Source organism: Cynocephalus volans, chromosome 8 (genome assembly GCF_027409185.1).
Source record: "Cynocephalus volans isolate mCynVol1 chromosome 8, mCynVol1.pri, whole genome shotgun sequence".
In the NCBI taxonomy this organism is placed as follows: Eukaryota; Metazoa; Chordata; class Mammalia; order Dermoptera; family Cynocephalidae; genus Cynocephalus; species Cynocephalus volans.
This window is the reverse complement of record NC_084467.1, coordinates 9,997,670-10,018,786: the sequence shown is the minus strand read 5'-3', so window position 1 is coordinate 10,018,786 and position 21,117 is coordinate 9,997,670. Positions and strand designations below refer to the sequence as shown.

At 53.1% G+C, this 21,117-nt stretch overlaps 1 protein-coding gene across 5 annotated transcripts in view; it reads left to right on the top strand.

The window, feature by feature from the left end:
* Positions 1-21,117, top strand: part of DHRS3 (dehydrogenase/reductase 3) — a 39,595-nt gene that overhangs the window by 11,018 nt on the left and 7,460 nt on the right. For all 5 annotated transcript variants that reach the window (XM_063104286.1, XM_063104285.1, XM_063104283.1 and 2 more), the window contains exon 3: positions 20,828-20,971. In XM_063104286.1, coding sequence (XP_062960356.1) covers positions 20,888-20,971 — 84 coding nt within the window. In that variant the 5' untranslated portion in view covers positions 20,828-20,887. The remainder of the gene's footprint in view (positions 1-20,827; positions 20,972-21,117) is intronic.

Below are 21,117 nucleotides of genomic sequence, written 5' to 3'. Positions count from 1 at the left end.
TATGACTGCTGTCCCAAGAAGAATGTGCAATGATACACATTTTTAGACCTTTCAGGGGTTCTGTTCCCCCTGGTGCCTATCCTGGAAACTAGGTTTAGAAGTCTTGGGTTAGATCCAATCAAAACCCATCCAAGTCCTACAGGCTCTAATGCAGGACCAGGACTGAGCACTTGTCAGAGGCAGGGGACACTCTGGTGTCCTGTGACATAGAAGCCAGGGCCAAGTTCAGGGTGGACAGTACAGATTTGTGGCTTGGTGCTATTGCCAACAGTGGTTAGCTTGGCAAAGGCCACTGGGCCCAAGCCTTTCCAGTCCCATTGGCCATTTGAAGAATGTGACCTTGAATTCCCTTTTCAGTGGCCTTTCAGGAAGGGACTAGAAAAGCGCTTTTTTTTTTTTGTAAGAAAAACATTTTGATCGATGAAGCATATGATTATTTTGTCCACGCTGAAACATACTCCTGGGGAGATATTTGTAGATAACTGTCTCCTGTCTGTATGTCCCACTCCTACCAACCACTTCTACCAAGAGCCCTGACAGCCCCAGGCAGACCTCAACGACAGTTGAGATTCTAGGACCACGTTATCAAATTGGGTTGCAGAGTAGCCGAGGGGCTCCAAGAAGGTGGGGCCAAGTGGGAGGCAGAGCAGGTAGAGTTGAGGGACCCGACCTCCATTTAACTAGATCAGCTTCACTTCTGTTTTATCACTTAGGATTCCATTAAGATTTCTGTATGCATTTTGAAAGAATGACATTGCTTTAAAGAGCAGAAAAAAAATAAAGCTTGAAAATAACTGTTCTAGGAAATTCAGCACACTTCCTCTCCCCAGTTGACCCTAATTTGGATTTGCTGAATATGATCTCTTTGGTTCCTCAAACTTTAGCTCTTTACTCCAAGACCTTGTAGCTTCTGGACTGAAATGCCTTAGTTCTCTGGAGTGGGACCCCCAATCCCACCCTAGGTGTGTGGAACCCCAGACCCTGTTCAGCCGTCAGCCAAGGCCCCTTCACCACTGGGGAGCCCACAAGCTAGAAGCCCTAAATACTCAACCAGGGCTGAGACAGCCTCTCCAATGGGATTGAGCCCCAATGCATCTGCCAGAAAGGACTCAGAGGCTTCTGCCTGTCCTTCTCTGCCTCAAAAGCACGCAGCGCTGGGAGTGCATGACTTGGTAACCCCAGCCCCAAAGCTGAGGGCTGACACGTAGGCACTGTCACAGCAGTCAACAAGCCTTTTGAGTGTCAGAGGCCAGTTCACTGGCCAGAGCATTCATGCAATTCATGGGGCCAGCCAGGGCTGCTGGGCTCCTGTTCCTAATCCCATAGAGCCTAGGGGGCCTCCCAGTGACCTGCTGTGTGACCTTGGGCAAGTGACTCTATCTCTCTGGGCTTTGGTTCCCTCATCTGAAAAATGAGGGTATGAAGATGTAGTGAAATAACTCATATACGCTTCCTCATTTGTTGTGAGAGTGTTTGTAAGAAATGGCCTCTCCTTTCAGCTGGGGGCAGTGGCAGGAAGTGGGGGACCGTGGACACCCCTCCAGCCCCAGCTCTGTACCTTTTACATATCAGATCAGAGTTTTGCTGGGGACTAAGGACAAAAGGCAAGGAACCCTCTGGCCTGACTTACCCTGGCTCTGGGATTCCCCCTGGAAGGGAGAATTCTGCCCATGCCACAGAAGCCCTTGGGGACTTTTAGCCCTTGACTCTTTCTAGAAGTCTGTGGGAGAGAATTGCTGTCCCCACAGGGAGGGCTCAAAGCCTGGCTGGCTTCCCTCCCACTCGAGGCTTCAAGCCCTGTTGAGAAGACTGGTGACAGTGGCCCCTTTCTCTGTCAGCAGGGGCTGGTCCAGTGCAGGCCCTCTGTGCTGAGGAGCCGAGACCTCCGCTCTGGCCCTGGCCACCCCAAGCCCCCCACAACCACCCAACTTCCCCTACATAGGGCATCTCTGAGTCCAAGTAGCTCAAGTGGTCAGAGCTGGGCTGTGGCGAGGCAAAAGTCATGGGTTGCCATGGCAACTCACCACGCTCTGTGGCTGCTTGCTGATATGTCCCTTCTCTAAAGACTGTAAGATCCATGAGGGCAAGGGATGTGTCCCTCTTACTCACCAGGTATCTTTGGCACCTCACACAGTATCTGGCACACAGTAGGCACTTAATAAATGTTTGTTGACTGAATGAATGCATGATTGATCCATCATACCTAGTTAGAGCCAGTGTTTATTGAGCACCTACTATATGACAGGGACCATTCTAAGCACTTTATGTGTGACAAGGTCATTTACTCCCCACAGTAACTTTCCAATGTGGAAGATTATCATTCTTTTCTTACTGACCAAAACTTTGAGGGCCAGTAACTTAAAATCACACAGCTAGTAAGGGGCCAAGTTAAACCCAGGGCATCTGCTTGCAGCCAGTGAGTTTCATTGCCTCTCAGCTCATCGTTCCGTGGAAGAGACCACATTGACAGCCCCTAGTGGAGTCTGTGCAGCATGTGCCCTTAGCAGCCAGGGAGTCTAACTGACTCGGACAACGTTAACCACAGCTGTCCTGGTGGGGGGTCTGGAGGTGTCCTTCACGTTGGTTTATTGGTCTCTTGGTAGGGCTGCCTTTGGGCATGGCTCCAGGACCTCAAACAGTGTTGTCCAGACTCAGCCGCTCTGCTTTGTTCTCCCTCCCTCACTTTTAGGCAGACCTCTCTGCCATGGGTCTGTTCACACCTGCCACTTGCTCCCGACTTAAGCCCCCAGCTCCCAGTCGAGTGGGCAGACGGGTGTCCTCTGCCCAGCAGCTCCGCAAGAGTGCAGGGATTGAGTCTCCTTGGCAGTGATTGGGTCAAGCCTGAACCAGTCACTGGAAATGGTGCTCTCACTGGCCAGATGTGAGTCAGAGGCTGGTCTCTGAACCAGGGGTGTACCAGTCCCAGCCAAGACATGGGGTTTGAGAGTAAGCAGTGGGCTTCAGCCAGGGAAATTGGGGTGCTGTGACCAGGAGCAAAGGGATCAGGTACAGATGTCCAGTAAACCTCCTTGTGGAAGGACAACATCAGTTCTCAGACATCCCAAGCAGAAACTGCCAGGAAACCCAGGCCTGCCTGTCCCAGCCAGCCCTCTGGGTCTAATCCTGCAGACCTATCAGGTCATTTGCTGACATGCACTGGCAAAAAAAGGATGGAATGGACTTTTCAGGGTTGAGCTGAAATCTCTCTGCCTTCAGGGAGTTTTTAGTTCCAAGAAACAAAATGCGCAGCCATCCAGGTGGTCCAGCAAGTTGTGAACAGACTTCCTTAGGAACATTTTCTAGAAGATTAAGGCCACTGCCATATGAAAGTAAAGGAAACCCTTTTGCCAATCATGGTTCCTGGTGATGTTGCCATGGTGTAGAAGGCCAGCTCTCTCTTCCCTCCAGCTGCAGGCAGGTAAACAGAACACAGCAGGTGCCAGGTCCTTCCAAGGTGGAACAAGGGGTCTCTGGGGTCCTTTTAGAGCTCCCACAACCCAGCACACAGTGGCCTCTCTCAGGCCCAGTAACAGGTTGTCATGCAGAGCTGGGCCAGCATGACCACAAAGGGCAGTGTGACCTTCATGCAGGCAGGCAGGCAGTTCTGGCGGACACACCTGCATGGAGTCTGTCCTCTCTTGGCTCCGCACCCCTATCCTCACATCTCAGTTGGCAAAGATGGGGGAGTTTGACCTGGCCTTTCTGGGCCACTTCCCTGTGAACATGCAGCAGAGAGATCAAGGTACAGGGTGAGCGGGAGCTCGAGACATGAGAAGGCAGATCCATTGCCTCAGCTTTGGGGACGTCTCCTAGGCCTTCAAGTCAGCAGAAGCATGTGTGTGTGTGCGTGCGTGCGTGCGTGCGTGCGTGTGTTTCTCTCTGAAGGAGCCAGTATAGCATAGCAATTCAGATTGGGAGCTCAGGAGTCAGGCACACCAAAGTTTATATGCTGGCTCTTCTGTTCACTTGCTGTGTGACCCTGGCCAAGTTACTAGACCTCTCTGAGCCTCTATTTCCTCATCTGTCAAATGTGGATTAAACGAAAAAATGTATCTAAAATCCTGAGCACAAAATAAGTGCACAGTAAACATTGGACCCAGTGGTGAGGCTGTAGATCGTGTTTGGCTGTCCACCCCAATGCCTCTCTCACACCCTCTACAAAAGTCTCCAGGGCATTTCTTTAAGACAGAAGCAGTTTGTTTTATTTGTTTTATGTGATGCTGGTAGATTAGCATAGGGAGGGGATGCTATGCCATTGAGAGACAATACACTTTGGAGTAGACACTCAGATTTCAGCCCCAGCTCTTCTGAGACCTTGGACAAGTCCCTTAACCTCTCTGTAGGAGCTTGCTATTGTTGCTGCAACAAATTACCACCACCTCCGTAGCTTAAACCCACACATGTTTACACTCTTATGGTTCTGCAGGTCAGAAGTTCGATTTGGATCTCACTGGGCTAAAATCAAGGTGTCAGGACTGTGTTCCTTCTGGAGGCTCTAGGGGAGAACCCATTCCCTTGCCCTTTCCAGCTTCTAGAGGCTGCCGCAATGCTTGGTTCTTGGCCCCTTCCTCTGTCTTCAAAGCCAGCAAAGTTGCATCACTTTGACCTCTTCCATAGTCACCTCCCCCTTTGATTCTTCTTCTGATGGCCCTTTGTGATTACACGGGGCCCACTTGGCTAATCCAGGATAATCTACCTGAAAGTCAGCTGATTAGCAAATGTAATTCCTCCTGCAACCTTAATTTCCCTTTCCCACGTAAGGTGACATATTCACAGGTTCTGGGGATGATGGCATGGGTGTCTTGGGGGGGAGGTTATTCTGCCAGCCACATACTCTGAGCCTTGGTTTTCTCCTTATATAAAGGAAGATTCCATGAGATTGTTGAGCACACTGAGCAGGGGATCAGAAAATGCTGTTTGGGTCTGCCCTGACCTCCTGAACACAAAGCTCTGTTCCATGCAGGTGCCACACAGAGTCACCCAGGATGGAAGATGGCACAGTCTCTGCTGTAGAGTGGCTGGCAATGTAGCTGGGGCCATAGTACAGTCACCAGGGAGGGTTTGCCCTTGCAGAGCAAAACAGAAATGGAGGATGTTAATTGTACCCCATGCTGGGTGGAGAGCTACTCCACAGAAAACTCTGTCTCATCCTGGAGGGCTTTCTACAGGGGTAGATTTGATTGACAGAAGAGAAGGGGATTCAGGGGGTCCTCCTAGGTCACAGGGATAAGGTAGGCATTGCACAGGCATGACAAGGGAAAAATACACACAGGATTCCGGGCTCCATCCTCAGCCTAGCTGGGAAGATGGACCAGTAGCCCGCAATGATGCTGTGGTGGGATGGGGGCTCTGATGGGGCAGACCAAGGCGGGAGGCAGCTGTGAGCATAGATGGGGCTTCTAACCAGTCTTTGACCCCTTCATTGTTGTTAATAAAGTGCTTCCCACGTGCTCTACATGGACAATCTGATTTGCTCCTCAGAGCATCCTATGAGGTAGAAACTATTACTATTCCCATTTTAAAGATGAGAAAACTAGAGCTCAGAGAAGTTAAATATTTGCCTAAGATCACATAGCACACGCAGCCATGGGATTTGAATCCAGACAGTCTGGCTTCTGGGAAAGTAATCCTGGCTCTGCCTGGGAAGAGGGTCTAAGGTGAGGCATCAAGGATGAAGGAGGAAAATATCCCAGGCAGAGGGGAAAAGCATGTCTGAAAAATGGGAGATAAGACAGTTTGGTTTCTTTGGGGGACCCAAGAGAGTTGGGCATGGCCAGAACTGCAGGGCTGGTGCTGAGACAAAACCCTGCCTCCCCTCCCCTGAGCTGAGGACCTTCGGGCTCACTCCCAGCATCCTGGCCTCTGCAGGATGTGCTGACCTGGCCATTTCCCCTTGCCGTGTCCCACTTCCCCTGAGTCCCCTAGCCCTCCAGGCCTAGATCCCCAACCTGATAGCGTGACGCCAGTCAGCCAGAAGGGTCAACTCCATGGTGGTTGACCTTCGTACTAGCAGAGATTAAACTGATTCCTAATTAATAGCCTGTAGGATAGATACTTACCTTGGCACAGCTTGCAATTAATTTAAGGCTTGTCCTTGGAGGCCAGTCCATAAATTATGCTTAATTAGCTGAAGGTATCCCGGGACACACCAGCCCTGGTGTGCTATTACACACACACACCAGCTCAGCAACTTCCAAATTCGTGGTGTAGTATGAGGAGATGCTGAAAGAGTTATTCCAGTAAAAAGTTTATCTTTCCTTTTCCAAAACAACAGCAGAATTTTCACCTCTGATAGGGTTGGGGTCCCAGCTCAGCCACTTCCTGGCCGTGCTCTTGACCGATTACTTACACTTCTGGGTCCTCCGTGACCTGTCTCTAAAATGGACCATAGTTCAGGTTCACAGCCTCTTACGTGAAACCTTTGAGGCCAGTTGTGTTTCATAATTCAGATGTTTTGGACTTTAGAAGAGTCATATAGCACATAGGCTGTGTCCTCAGTGACGCCTACAGCAGGGTCTGGGGCAGCCTTCCATAATCAAACGCAGTGATATTCACAGCAGTGGAATAAAGAGAGCAGAAATAGCCTTGCGATGGTTCCAATTAGGGCTTGCCCCGGATGTATGGATAAATTTAAGAAAAATGGGGGCTTTTAGAGCTTTTTGGACTTCAGAACTGAGGAGAAGGGGCTGAACTTCACTTCCTCTTCACTGTTGAACTCAGAGAAACTCCTGAATAAACACTAACTCTAATGAAGGCTACTGCTGTGATTACTCTTGCCCCTGAATCTAACATGCTTCCACAGTGACTGCATTTGCCTCCGTGCGTGTGCAGAGTGGGTGTCAGCTGGCTGCCGGGGATGTGTTATACATTTTGCTGCATGGAGTGGCTTTGCCAGAGCCATGTTTCCTGGGAGGGATAGAAGGCTTTTGACTTGGCATCGGGTCCCACTGGGTGTTGCTATTGAGCACCCTGTGTGTGATAGCTGGGCTGGCTTCCTGGGTGTGACCCACGTAATTCTACTGGGCTGTGCATTCAGAAGGGCTCTGCACTTGGTTTAACGCTTTGATGTCACAATCTTGAAATTCTTCATAATTTTTGAACAAGGGGCCCTGCAAATTATGTGGCTGGTCCTAGCAATAGCTATGCCACAAGGTTGTCAACTTCGTCCCTCCCGAGGTCCCTTCAAGGGAGGTTATCACCATTTCATAGGAGAAGCAAAATGATATCATCCATTCGTTCACACACTCACTGGGCACCTGATAACCGAGGCAGGTCTGGGAATTCATCAAGTGAGCCTGCATTCTGGAGAGAGTGTGTGTTTGGGGAATGGGGATGAGATAGGCAGAAAAGAAGCAGATAACTCTTGTAATTTCAGATAGTGACAAAGTTCTGTGAAGACAGTAAGACAGGCTAATGGGAGGGAGATTTCAATGTTAACTCCAGTGAAAGAGAAGCTGGGATTGGTGCTAGTGTTAAACTGTGCCTTGTTGCATTCCAGGGGTGCTTGTTAAAGATCTGGGGTCATTTCCATGTTCCCCACCCCCGACAAGGCAGGGTGGTCATGAGTTAGCCGGGTCCAAGTAGACGAGCCAGCATGGGGGCTCTGCAGGCACAGGGGACCACTTACCCCTAAGGCCCTGCAGCCACAGCTTTGCACAGTAAACCCAGAAGGCCAAGTTTGGGGAGCAGGCGGGTAAGAACACAGCCCACCAGTCCCCGGCCCCTTGGCCTCTGATGACCTTGCAGCTTGGTGAGCGTTTTCTCGCCCTTTTGCCCTTCCCCACACCAGCAGAGGGAGGCCGGGCTCGATATTCCCCACTTCCTCGCTTCCTCGGATGGACATGGTGAGGCCCAGAGATGCCTAGTGACTCATGCAAAAGTCACACAACAAACCAGTTCCAGAGCTGAGTCCTTGAGACCCCAGCCAGGCTGCTTTCCATTTCAGAGGGCAGTTTTGGCACCAAGCACTGCCAAAGGTATGCAGTCTAGGGCCGCTATGGGAGCTCCCGGAAATAGACCTGTGCCCCACTTCCGAAAGGGAGGGTGATGGGGAGCCATCAGGGCCCTTTGGCATCTCTTTATACCTGGAGGATATATATATTCCTCCACCATCTCCCCCAACGCCCACCCACTACTCCTCCCACCCCCACCCGACCCCACCCCTGCCCCAGGAACTTTGGAACTTCTCAAGATAGAGGGAACGAGTTTCCCAGAAAGCTTACAGCAAACAAACGCAGGCATCCCCCCAATCTGCTCTGCAGAAAGCCCTTAGGTGTGGAGGCCCCGTGGGAAGGCATAAGACGGGGTCCCTAGTGGAGAGCTGACCCCAGATGGGTGGGGGCTGCCAGCCCCCGGGATGCTCCGGAGGAGGGAGGCCGCTCCAGCTGGGCGGGTGCCTGCCTGGGGGGAGCTGTCGGGAGGGTTCACGCTGCGGCCAGCAGACTGGCTGCGTGTTGCAATGTCTGGTGGCCTTTGCAGCATCCTGTCCGTGTGTGCAGCTGGGGTAACCTCCGGCCGGCGGCGCGGAGGAGCGTGTGTGGCTCGCAGGCTGCGGCCCCGGAGGCTGCTGGCACCTCGCATCTCATTTGCAGCTCCGGGTTCAGCCACAGGTCAGCGGCGCCCATGACATCACGGCGTCTGTTTACCGCCCGGGCTGGTCCCCAGGCAGGAGGGGGACCCCGACCCCACCCCAGCCGCGCCCTGGCTCCCAACCAGCCCCCCCTCCTCACCCACCACCCTGCCTTCTCCCCATGTGTGCGTGGACCCCAGCCCCACCCTCTTTGAGCCCTGCCCAGGACGCTCAACCCGGCCTCCCCTCTTCTCCAGCCCTCCCTTTGCACCCAGGACCCCAACCCAGCCCCGGGCCACCGCCCCCCACCCTTCCCCATCTGCACTCCGGGCCCCAGCCCCACCCTCCCCTACAGCCCGGCTGACCTAGTCCCCATCCCCTTCTCCCCCACTCCCTCCCTCCCTCCCTCCTTCCCTCCCACCACTTCCCATTCCTTTTCCACCCCTTTCCCATCCACCAAATGGGATCTTAGCCCAATCCCCACCCAGGACCACAGCCCCAACCCACTGCCTCCCGGGACCCCCGCAGGCCCCCACCCTCTGCCCGCCCTGGGCCCGCTTTCTGCAAGACTTCCTGGAGCCTCCTGCCAGACCCGCTGAGGTTTGGGCCGCAGCGCCTCCTGCCACCCCCTCACACCGTCATGTGAGCCAGCCCGGCCGAGCTGCTGCAGCTCGTTAGAGCTGGGGCCGCCCAGCCACTTTGTCATTGGTGACTGTGTGTTCAGCAGCCCAGCTAGGTGGGTCGCTGGGTGGCCCAGCCCCAGCTGGCACCCTCTTCCAGGGGAGCTGCCCTAGCCACCTGGAACTGTTTCCTCACTCACCGTCTCTCCTCCCCTTCCCTGGCCTTAAGCCGAGTGTTCTGGAAGCTTAAGGGACCTGGGGATCTAAGTCAAGATCTTTCTCCCCCTCCATACCTGGGGCTTGCCAAAGCTGACCTGCCCTGGGACGGAGGCACTGGGGCTCAGCAAAAGGCAACCCCCTCCTTCCATTTCTCAGGCCAAACCCTGCAGGGTCTTCTTGGATCCTCAGTTCCTCTGGCAACCGCACCGCCTGCCTGTACAGCAGCTCCTCATGCCACCCTGCTCCCCACCCCCAACACTGCCCTGGTTCCCACCCCAACTCCCAACTCCCTTTCCCGCAGTCAGATCTTGCTCCAAAATCCTAGTCAGAGCTTTCCCAACTCCAAGTAGAATTGAAAGCCTTGTGGTGGCTACTGTCTCCTCTGGGCTCTGCCACACTGGCCTCCTGCTGTCCTCTGACTCATCAAGCTCATTCCCACCCCAGGGCCTTTGCACAGGCTCTTCCCTCTGCCTGGACCGCTCTTCCCCCAGACGCCTGCATCACTCCCTCCTTCACTCCCCGCAGGTCTCTGCGCAAAGGTTACCTTATCCCAGAGAACTTCCCTGCCCCCCTATCCAAATACCACCCCCACCCCATCATCACTCCATTGCCCCCACAAAGCTTTGCATCCCTCCTGTGCACTTCTGGCCACCTCTGTATATTATACAGTCACTTGTTCGTGTGTTTATTGACCCCCGTGCATACACTGGACTTAGAACTTCATTTCACAGGACAGAAATGCTGAAGATGTGCACCATGCCTGAAGAGGGGTCTGTAAATGCTAGCTTCCCCATCCCCGCCTTGGCCCCCCACCTCGAGGTCACCTGGTGTTCTCCACCAGGAGGACCTGTTGGAGGAACTGGGGCAAAGATCATGAGCTTCAGCCATTGACTGTGGCCTGAGCTTCTCCATCTTTGTATTTCACCAAGTGTGGTCTGGGACGGACGGAGAGAGGTGCAGCCTTGGGGCCCATCTCTAGTGTTAATGTTTGTGAACAGTAACGTCAGCTCTTGGGTTTCCGGCTGGGAGTGAGCCGTTGTTCTGCCCTGCCTTAAAGTCAGCCTACCCTGGAGGGTTTTCTGAGCGGTCCCAGGACCAAAAATGTTCACCAGAATCCCACCTGGGGATGTGGTGGACACTCTACTCTGCCCAGCATCACAGTTGGGTTTTGAGCAGTTGCTAAACACTGGGTCTTGACAGGTGGCAGTTTGAAGGGGGTTCTGTCTGTCCACAGGGAATGAAGAGTCTATCACTAGGGGAGACATGCAGGTTTCAGCAGCTGGCAAAGGAGAGATCTAGGAATAAAAGGCAGGGATAGGGTTGGGAAGCGGGCTACTGGGGGAAAGGACAGAACAGCCAGTGCAAAGGCCCTGAGGTAGAAGTGGGCCGGGCCATTATGCAAGCAGAGACAGCAAGGCCTGGGAGGGGAAGAGCTGAGGGCAGAGATGGGCAGACCAGGAAGGGTCTGCGGTCACAGTAAACACTAGATTTCACTCTTTGTGAGATGGGGAGCCAGCAGGCGTGAGCAGAGTGAAAATGTCTGACTTACATTCTAGAAGGATCTCTCTGGCTGCTGTGTTGAGAATAGACTGAGGCAGGGGCACTGGGCAAGGGTGGGAGCAGGGAGACCTTCTTGGGCCATTGCTGTGGTCCAGGTGACGGGTGATGGGGACCCAGCCCAGAGCAGCAACCGTGGAGGTGGAGACAAGGGGTTGGCTTCTGGATCGTAGAGGTTGGACTGACAGGGCTCCGTGAAGGATTGGGTGCAGAGTGAGAGAAAGCAATTAACGTGGGACAGTGAGGGGGCTTCAGTGGAAACGAGAGCTGGCATCTTACAACACTGAGTAGCAGGGGTGGACGGCAGGCTCTGCCACTTCCCAGCCTCAGAACCACCGGCTGGGCCTTGCTGGGCCTCATCCTTTAACGAGGATAACAGGACTCACCTGGATTCGTTTCCTGTGATGGTCACAACAAAGTACCACAAACTGACTGTCAACATATTACACAACAGAACTCTATCCTCTTACAGTTCTAGAGGCTGGAAGTTCAAAATCAAGGTATTGGCAGGGCCCCACTCTCTCCAGAGGCTCTGGGGGAACCCTTCCTGCCTCTTCCAGCTTCTGGTGGCTCCCGGCATCCCTTGGCTTGTGGCTGCATCTCTCCAGTCTCTGCCTCCATCGTCACATGGCCTTACTCTCTTCTCTGTGTGTCTGTCTTCTGTGTCTCATAAGGACACCAGTCATTAGATTTAGGGCCCAACCTAATCCAGGTGGATCTCATCTCATGATGCTTAACTTTATTATATCTACAAGGATGCTTTTTCCAAATAAGGTCCCATTCACAGGTACTGGAGATTAGGACTTGGACATAACTTCTCGAGGGGCCCAAATCGGCCCACCATACCACACCCTGGGCAGTCATGAGGACTAAGTCTAAGAGCTAGAGCAGAGCCCAGTACACAATGAAAGAAATGTGAGCAGTGGCAGTGCTGAGTGCCTGCCTCTGTCCCTCCCGCCCCCTTGGAAAGCAAGGTTGCTCCCAGCACACCCCATGCTCCCTGCTATGACCACGACCACGGGGCAGCTTGCTGACCTGTGCTGAGGACAGCAGCTCCCATCCTCACCAGTCACCCCACCTCAGCCCCATAAGGCCCCTGTGAGGATCGTCACTGTTACCCACTCAGTGACCACTTGGTCCCCAAGACTGTGTCACACCAGGGCAGGGTGGCATCTTTCCCTCCTTCCCTGCGCCGTGTGCTCAGTGACGCCTGTGGAATGATGGACATGTTGCTTCACAGGGTCACTTTGCCCCTGCAGGTGAAATCAGTGGCGAGGCACAGGCTTGAGGACCCACCAGCTCAGGTTGGGGTTCCGGCTCCGCACTTACCAGCTGAGTAACTTTGAGTAAATCACTAGCCTCCCACGCCTCAGTTTTCTTCTGTATGAAATGGGTGTGGCACTTCCCTCCGAGAGCTGTCAGGGAACCAGGTGTCAGACTGCAGCCGGCGCAGCCAGGTAGTGACTGCCACGTGCCTGCTGGTGCTCACTGTCATTCCTGTGCCTCCTAAGGGGGCCGGTTCTGGACTGGACAACTGCCTGGAGGAAGTCTCTGCACCGCTCCAGGTTGTGGTCAGGGACTCGTGGGAGGGCGACACCACTGGCTGATCTAATTTGAGGAGCGTCATAACAGTCGTCTCCAACAGCTGAGACAGCAGTAGCCAAAACACTGACGGCAGGCCAAAACAGGGGCCCGAGGCCAGTGACAGCCTGGTTGGCAGGGCTGCGGGGGAGAGTGAGAGTCCTGCCTGTTGCTTCAGCCGCTCAGCAGTGCGACAGCAGGAAGGACATCTAACAATCTAGCCTAAGTCCCTACCAGAGAGACGTTTTTCAACTCTGACCTCCTGGCATCAGCAGTGGGACACCTGTAACCAGTGTGAGGATGCACAATAAGTGCTAGCTCTTATTATCATTTTAGTTATTATGATTATTAATGACACGGCAGCAGAAATAGATCACCTTGCCTGTAGAAGATCCCGCTACCCCACAAAACTGGAGTCGTCCGTGTGATGGTCGCCTGGAAGACCCCAGCTGAGGCTCTGTCTTGCTCCCCCGAGACACAGCCTGGACTGGGGGAGAACCGCAGAATCTAGCGACCTCTCGGTCCCCATCCTTCCACATGACAGGGTGTGGGCTGAAGCGTAGAGAGTCTGGGAACAGGGCTCCTGGGAGAAAAGGTGGAAGGGATTAGACAGCTGGGAAAGGAGGTGTCACGAGGCGGTGCCCAGTCACTGTCAATCGATTCTGCAGGGCTGTCTTTTGGAAGAAGGGCTGGTAGGCCTGTTGGGTGTGTCCAAGGTGACACAGGCCAGCACTCCCCGTAGGGGAGAGCTAGAGGGATCCAACTGGTGTTCATTCCTAGAACAAAAGCCTCCTAACAGTGCTGTGCTGGAGAGGAGAGGGCTGCAGCCCCAGGGCAGTAGCATCCAGGCTTTGCTTTTTGCAACACAGTCTTTGTAGAAATGACTGTTGTAGAAGCTTAATTAAAGTGCCACTGCTCTGGATGACAGAGCAGGGTGGGAAGAGGCCTGGAGAGATGTCTGCCAAGACCCCCACCCCTCAGCAGTCCCAGAGACTCCTCACTAGAACCTCCAGTTCCCCAGAGCTCAGCCTGAAAACCTCTCTTCCTGAGAACTCCTCCCAGTGGGTATTCTGCAGCCTGCTCTGCAGGTGGACAGTTTTGAGGGCTTGTCTCTACCTTTCCAGGCCCAGGGTGTAGACAAAGAAGGGTCTTCTAAGTCAACTGGAAGGGTGGGGACAGAGAGGTCACTAGATTCTGTGATTCTGCCCTAGTTGTGGCTGTGTCTAGGGGAAGTAAGACAGAGAGCCCCAGCTGGGGTCTTTTAGGCAACCATCACACGGACGACTCCAGTTTTGCGGGTAATCTGTTCCTCTTGCTGTGTTAATAATAACAATAGTAGCTAGCATTTATTGTGCTAGCTTAATCCTCCCAACCATCCTTCGAAGTGGGTGCTTTAAACCTTAATTCACAGAGGTTAAGTGGGTTCTTCAAGTTCATGTAACCCCTAAGTGATCAATCAAAGAATTGCACCCAGGCAGTCTGGCCCCTGAGCCCCTGTTCTACGCCACTGTATTCAAGAGATAGGGTCTCTCTTTTTGGAAATAGGGATGTGAAAGAGGGGAACATTCAAATTTTAACCTATACTACAGACTTTTATAGCTTTTAAGAGTATGTGTGTGACCATGTTTCAAACATCACCTGCCCCCACACACATGCACACACCCACCCACTTCTATTTAGCACCCTGCTCGAACTCTGGATATACAACACACCAAATATTGTTTGCTCATTCTCTTCTGGCCCCAAGGGTGGATTTTTATTAACATCCTCCCGCTAGAGGTGCAGGGAGCAGAGGGGGCTGTACACCCTCCAAACTGACCTTCCTCACCGCCTAGCCTGCTGTGCTTTAGGGTCTCTGGTGGGTATTTCCTTTCCTTCTGCAAAGCCAACTCAGCACTGCTCCAACTCCAAAATGCAGGGCCTGTGGGACATGAGCTGGCCTGCCAAAGACCTGCCCAGGGACTTGGATCTTTCCGGGGCTGCCAATTATAAACAGATGCTCCTCCTGGGACCCGCCTGGAGACCACCCAGCTCATGTCACTGGTGGGATGGGGCTCCACAGCTGAACTCCAGGAATGAAAGCCAAGTTCAGGCATTACCACAAGCCCCTCTGAGCAAGGCTGGCTGGGCTAGGTGGAGAAGAGGTGCTCAGCGTCTTCCGGGCAGCAGATTTTTCTGGAGGCGTCCTGGGGCCAGTGCCATGTGACTACATTAGTTGAGCTTCTATTCTGTGCTTGGCCTGTGCTAGATGCTGGGGCTATGAGATGAATAAGCTTCCCTGCAGGACCTGGCAAAGTCATGGGCATCTGTGTGCTAGGGAAGTTGCAAACAGGGGCGAGTGTTAGCAGTGAGGAATGGGAGTTCTGAGTCCCACTGCTCTGCTGTCGTGAGCCGTGTGAACCTGGGCAAGCCGCTTTATCTGTACGAGGCTCACCTATCACTTGGGGAGAGTGAACACACCTGCCTCACGGGGCTGTGAGGATTCATGAGGAAACACATCGATGTTCTCAGCACAGGGCCTGGCCTGTGGCGACTGCTGGCCATGGTGGTGGTGGGAGGATGGGAGGGGCAGCCAGGGAGGATTCAGAACCTGGGGGGACATTCAAACAGGGTGCTGCCGGATGAATAGGAGTTCACAAGTAGCCTTGGCATGTGAAACAGAGAAACAGCCTGTGCTATGCCCTAGATGGGGTCTCTGGGAACCCAGAACGGGTGAGATTTAGTCTCACTTACTCATTCACTCAACAGTGGGAAGGGAGATGCAAATAGTCACCTCACAATGGATGGGAGCCCCAAAGAGACAACGCTGGGGGCTGGGAAATAAGCGGGGACTAGACCTACAGTGCTGACTGCCCCGTGTGTAAATAACCTGTTTTGGGAATGATCTATGGGGAAGCTTTTATCCTGCCTTCTGTTTTTAAGATCGTAAATAATAGTACTCGTCCTTTAGAGATATTTTTCCCTTGTACAGACAAACATAAGGAAGCAAACAACAGTCAGTCGTGATCTACCCTGAGACACCCCTGTTCCTGTGTAACCTATTTGTTCCCATTAACCTGTTCTGTTTTTAGAGTCGAGATTATCCTATATAGATAATGCTGCACACCTTGTGTCTGAACATTAGATCCCTGAGCATTTTTCCACAGCAGGACTCACTTGTTATTTTAATGTCTGCGGAAGAGGCTGTCTCAGGGGTGGTGCTGTGATTTTCTTGCTCTTCTTGTCCATAGGAAATACCAAGAGAACACGTACTGAACACTTAGTGAGCACCAGCCTCTGTGTGCTCAATCCCCACGGGACCCCCCGAGGAGAGGAGACACTGGGGCCATCACCAGCAGCCTGTAGAGCCAGACAAAACCTCGGTTGAAATCCCAACTCTGTCAGAGTTGCTGTGTGACCTCAGACAAGTTGCTTAGCCTCTCTGAGCTGCAGTTTCCTTATCTATAAAATGGGCATAATATGGCTACCTCCTACATCCCCTAATTTAAATGAGATTTCCTGGTTTATTCTTTATCCCACATACTATAACTTGTGAACAACTGTTTTCTCGTTCCTTCTCTCTTTCCCCACTGGAACATGGGCTCCCTGAGGCAGGGACCACGTCTGTTCTGTTCTCTGTTGGATCGCCAGCACTGGGCAAAGCACCCAGCCCATAATGGGCTCTCATGTGGTCCTGGCAGGTAGCCAGATGGGGCTGTTGTAGACACTGAATGAGATAAAGCATGGGAGGGGTGTCTGGGTGGGAATGAACACTGGGTGCTGCTGGGACGTATGGGATTTGGGAGCAGATTTCTTAAGGCTCAGGCTATCCCTCCATGCTTGGAGGTTCGAGGGTCCATCTGCAGAGGACAAGGGCCCTGGGTTCAAATCCTGCCTCCATGACACACTATGAGTGTGACTGTGGGTGAGTTACTAAACTCCTTCAGGCCTCAGTTTCCTCCTCTATGAAAAGTGGATAATAATAGCCTTGGACACAGCCGGCTGCAAGGGCTTCAGGCTGGCTGCAGCTGCCAGGTCTGAGGCTCTGGGGGAGGAGGCAGGAGTCGGCCTCTCACAGGAGGCCTGGCTGGGCGGGGCAGCCAGTGTGGACCCAGCGCCCTGGAGGCTAGAGGTCCTTCCCTGCATCCCTCCTCCTCGCCAGTCACAAGGAGGGGGAAGGGGACAGAAGCTAGCCATTGCCCCGGAGGGGAGGGGAGGCCAGGAGGTGTCAAGCCCTTATTTTATAAACCCAGCTTAGGAGTAAATCCCGCCGCAGACCCTGCCCAGCTGCTCCTGTCTTGGGAGTTCACTGAGAGGAACCCGTACTGGGTTCCAAGGACTCGTAACTCTGCCCTGTCCCCGGGCTCCTTCAGGCTCCTCCTCCTGCGGGTCTGGTACTGGGCGGGACTCTTGTCCTGTCAGCTGGCCAGGTCACCCCCAGGTGATCTGGGTAGGAGCCATCTGGGCGGGCCTGCTGAGCTGTACCTGCCAGTTTCCTGGTGAGTGACTCAGATTCCCCAGAGGAGTCTGGGCAGGGGACTGAGTGGGGAGGAGCCAGGCAGGGACAGTGGCTGGAGCAGCTCCACCCGGGCAGCACCTGCCCACGAAAGAGTCCCGTTTCTGTCCACTCCAGTCTCTCCTGCTCTACCATCCCATGGGCCAGCCTCCAGCCACCAGTCACCATGGAAACAGCCATCCCTAAGACAAAGGTGCCCACCCCAGTTCCCCAGAAATCCACTAAAGAACTGAGGCAACATTCAGCAACACACAAGGCCATGCACTGTCACAGGCACACACACAGAGACACTCACAGACACACACTCACAGGCACACTCACACACACACACAGACACTCAGACACACTCACACCCACAGACACACACACAGAGACACTCACAGACACACACTCACACCCACAGACACACACTCACAGGCACACTCACACACACACACACACACACACACACACACACACGGAAACACGCTCAGCGAGGCAGGCACACACCAGCCTGAGTCTCCTGGGCTGAGACTGAGCCCTGCGGCCCCTGGGGGGCTCCAGCTCCCAGGGCTCCTCCCCCGCCTCCGCTGCCCCTTCTCCCCTCCCTGTGCAGCCCCAGGGTGGCGTCCATGCTCTGGGGAGACCCGGGTCTCACTGACTCTTGGTCCGAGTAGACTCTGGTGTTAGAGGTTCTGGGACCCTCAGTGGCTCAGTCAAGGAGGATGACGGTCTCTGAGCCTAGAGAGTTGGTCCGACCACTTCCCACCTGTCCCACCTGTGGCCCTGAACTTTCATTCATTCATTCAACAAATGACATATGCTGTGCGGGCACTGGGATAGGACAATGAACAGGACATAATGGGGGCACTCGGGGCTCCCAGCCCAATGGAGCGGGGAGGGGTGAGGAGGGAGAAAGGCAAACCTGTCACGGTGCCTGGGGAGGGGGGGAATCCCCCGCAGCCACCAGAGGCGTCCTCTGCAGACCCTCAAATGGAAACGGCCAAAGCTCGGGGCCCTGCCTGGCTGTCCTTCCCTACCCATGGAAGGCAGGGGGCACAAGCCTTCGTCTCATCTTCTTACCCCGGCCCACTTCCCTTTTCAGGGTGGTCTTCCAGCCAAGTAGTCAGGACTGATCTCTAGTTTCTTGACTGCAAGTTTCCTGGTCAGACTGTGGGGAACTTTAGACCCCTGCCCTCCTTGCCCTCCCCAAGAACCAGGGGGCCAGAAAGAGTTAATTCATGTGGGGCCAGGGAGCACATAGGCCCCTTCTAATGGAAGCCTGTGCACACCTGTTCATGCCAAGAAGCAACCCCAGGGCTCCCAGGGTGACAGGCACCCCATCTGGACCACTGCTTCAGGCCCCTCAGAGGCAATCCCTTGTCCTCCCAGGCATATGGGCCTCTGTACCTTCCAATAAGCCCCCCAGCTTTAAGCTTTTCCTCTCTGTTGGCATGTCCAGAATTCTTAGGGTCCCCAGAGGTACCTCTCTCTGCCCTAGCCAGACCCCAGGAAAGCCCTGTGGTCCTGTTACCCATGTGAGCCAGAGGTGGGATGGCTTAGGCAGGGACCAGAGCAGGAGAAAGGAGGCCAGGTATTACCTTCACCTCAGACTGACGTGCAGAAACTGGATGGGTGGATGGGTGGGTGGGTGGCTGGGTGGGTGGATGCATGGATGGATGGATGGGTGGAAAAAAGGAAGGAGAGGTGGGTAAGTGGATGAATGGGTGGGTGGGTAGATGAATGGGTGGGTGGGTGCATGGATGGACGGATGGGTGGGTGGGTGCATGGATGGATGGATGGGTGGATGGGTGGAAAAAAGGAAGGAGAGGTGGGTAAGTGGATGAATGGGTGGGTGGGTAGATGAATGGGTGGGTGGGTGCATGGATGGATGGATGGGTGGGTGGGTGCATGGATGGATGGATGGGTGGATGGGTGGAAAAAAGGAAGGAGAGGTGGGTAAGTGGATGAATGGGTGGGTGGGTAGATGAATGGGTGGGTGGGTGCATGGATGGATGGATGGGTGGGTGGGTGCATGGATGGATGGATGGGTGGATGGGTGGAAAACAGGAAGGAGAGGTGGGTAAGTGGATGAATGGGTGGGTGGGTAGATGAATGAGTGGGTGGGTTAGTGATAGGTGGGTGACAATGGCTTCAAGGCAAGAGTGAGGTCCTGGAGTAGAGGAAATCAGCACCAATCTGCCTTCGTGGAAGAAATGGTTGTCTTTTTTCTTCTCCATGAATCGCACCTCCCAGCCTCCCTGGGAGGGCCACATTCTGAGGCTGTTTTTAGTTCAGCAAATGAGCATGGTCCCCGGGAGCCTAATCGCAGTCCGTTTGCCCTGATGGACTTTTGTGGTCGTGGAGAGCAGTGGATGGAATCCTCCCTTGTAAAACAATTTCTGTATTTCAAGACTTCAATTAAAATAAATAAAGTGGTTGGCCTAAGTGGGGTTTTCAAACTAGGTTTCCCAGAGATGTTTTAGGGGTAGAGAGAACACTTTCATTTTAAAAAAACATTTTTAAAGTTTTAAAATCAAATCTGTTGGAGATCACGAGAACATCTGTGTGTCCCCCAGCTAAACCCGTTTTGTGTCCTTACTGCTTACGTGAGAGTTCTGAGATTTCAAAGTGAGCAGCTGATAGACTGTTCCCATTAGCAACTCCTTATCTGTATGACTATTCTCTATACCGTGTAACCAAGCAAAATAGAGAAATCAGCTGGATTCTGGACTTGTGTGGTTGGAGCCACCGTCTGTACCCAAGTTTAAAATGTTTGCCTTCCCAAAGTAGCCTTTGTGTTCTTGTTAGGAGCCTTTGGAGTTGGACATACAATTTACTCCTTTTATTGGCTTCATACATTGGGTTATTTTTTTTTTTTTAAGGGGGAATTTCATTGATAATTTTAAAAGAAAAGAAACAAAGGAGAAACCCAATGGACTAACCCCCCAGAAGCTTTTCAGCCCTTCCTTTCTCTGCCCCACCCTCTCCCTCTGTGTTGATGAAGCTGAGTCCTAGTTAGGGCTGTTGTTCCCCCAGTCACCCGACCCTGGGCTCTGTTGGCCACTCTGGACCCACCAACAATGTGTCATGGGGAGGTGTGTCATCCTCCTGTAGGTCAAGGTGAGAATTAGCCAGGCTTCTCTTCTGATCCTCTCGTGGGCCAGCCATTCATAAATGTGTCCAAACCCTTAAAGAATCCACGTTTTGGTCCTGCCAAGGTCACCTCCTGGTGTAATGAGTCTGAGCTGTAATTACCTGCTGGGCGAGGCAGCCTTTCCTTCTCAGCAGGAGCCTCACCTTTCTAGCCTCCTTCCCAGGTGAAGGGCTCCACTTAGTGTCTGTGCACCTCTAGGCCAGGACCTCCCAGTCCATTCTAACGTTGGATGTTAATAATCCTGGCTCTGGACCTAACTGGTGAGAAGGCCAGCTGATTCCTACCTGAGAACATTCTGGAACATTATACAGAAAGAGCTCTGCTGTTGCTTCTGTGTATGTGGTATAACTGGAATTGGGCTGGCAGGAGGCATCCCGCAGGAAGGAATATATGAGAAAGACTTGTAAATAACACATCCATTCATTGATCATAAAAGGGCTCAGAAACTTCTAGTTCACTTAAGAGTCAGCTCTGTCCCCTTTTTAAAAATTATATTGTTAATTTGCTTTGCATGCTTTATCTTTGGGTGGAATCAGAGAAGCCAGTAATTCAAAGACAAATTACTTTAAATACTGAATTTCTGATGGCAATCAGTATATCACTGTGGCTTGCTTAATGACCACTGCAGTGATGTTATTCTCTCCTTCCAGATTGTTCTCTGGGGCCGGACTGAGAAATGCCTGAAGGAGACGACGGAGGAGATTCGGCAGATGGGCACCGAGTGTCACTACTTCATCTGCGACGTGGGCAACCGGGAAGAGGTATACCAGACGGCCAAAGCTGTCCGTGAAAAGGTCAGTAGCTTGATGGGAGGTGTGTCTGTCTTCAGCGTGGCTGAATACAGGGTAATGCCAGACAGAGAGAACATTCCCCCATGGACTGGGAGGGAGCCTTGCTTATGGCAGAATGGCTTTGTCCAGGGCACTTTCGGAGACTCTCG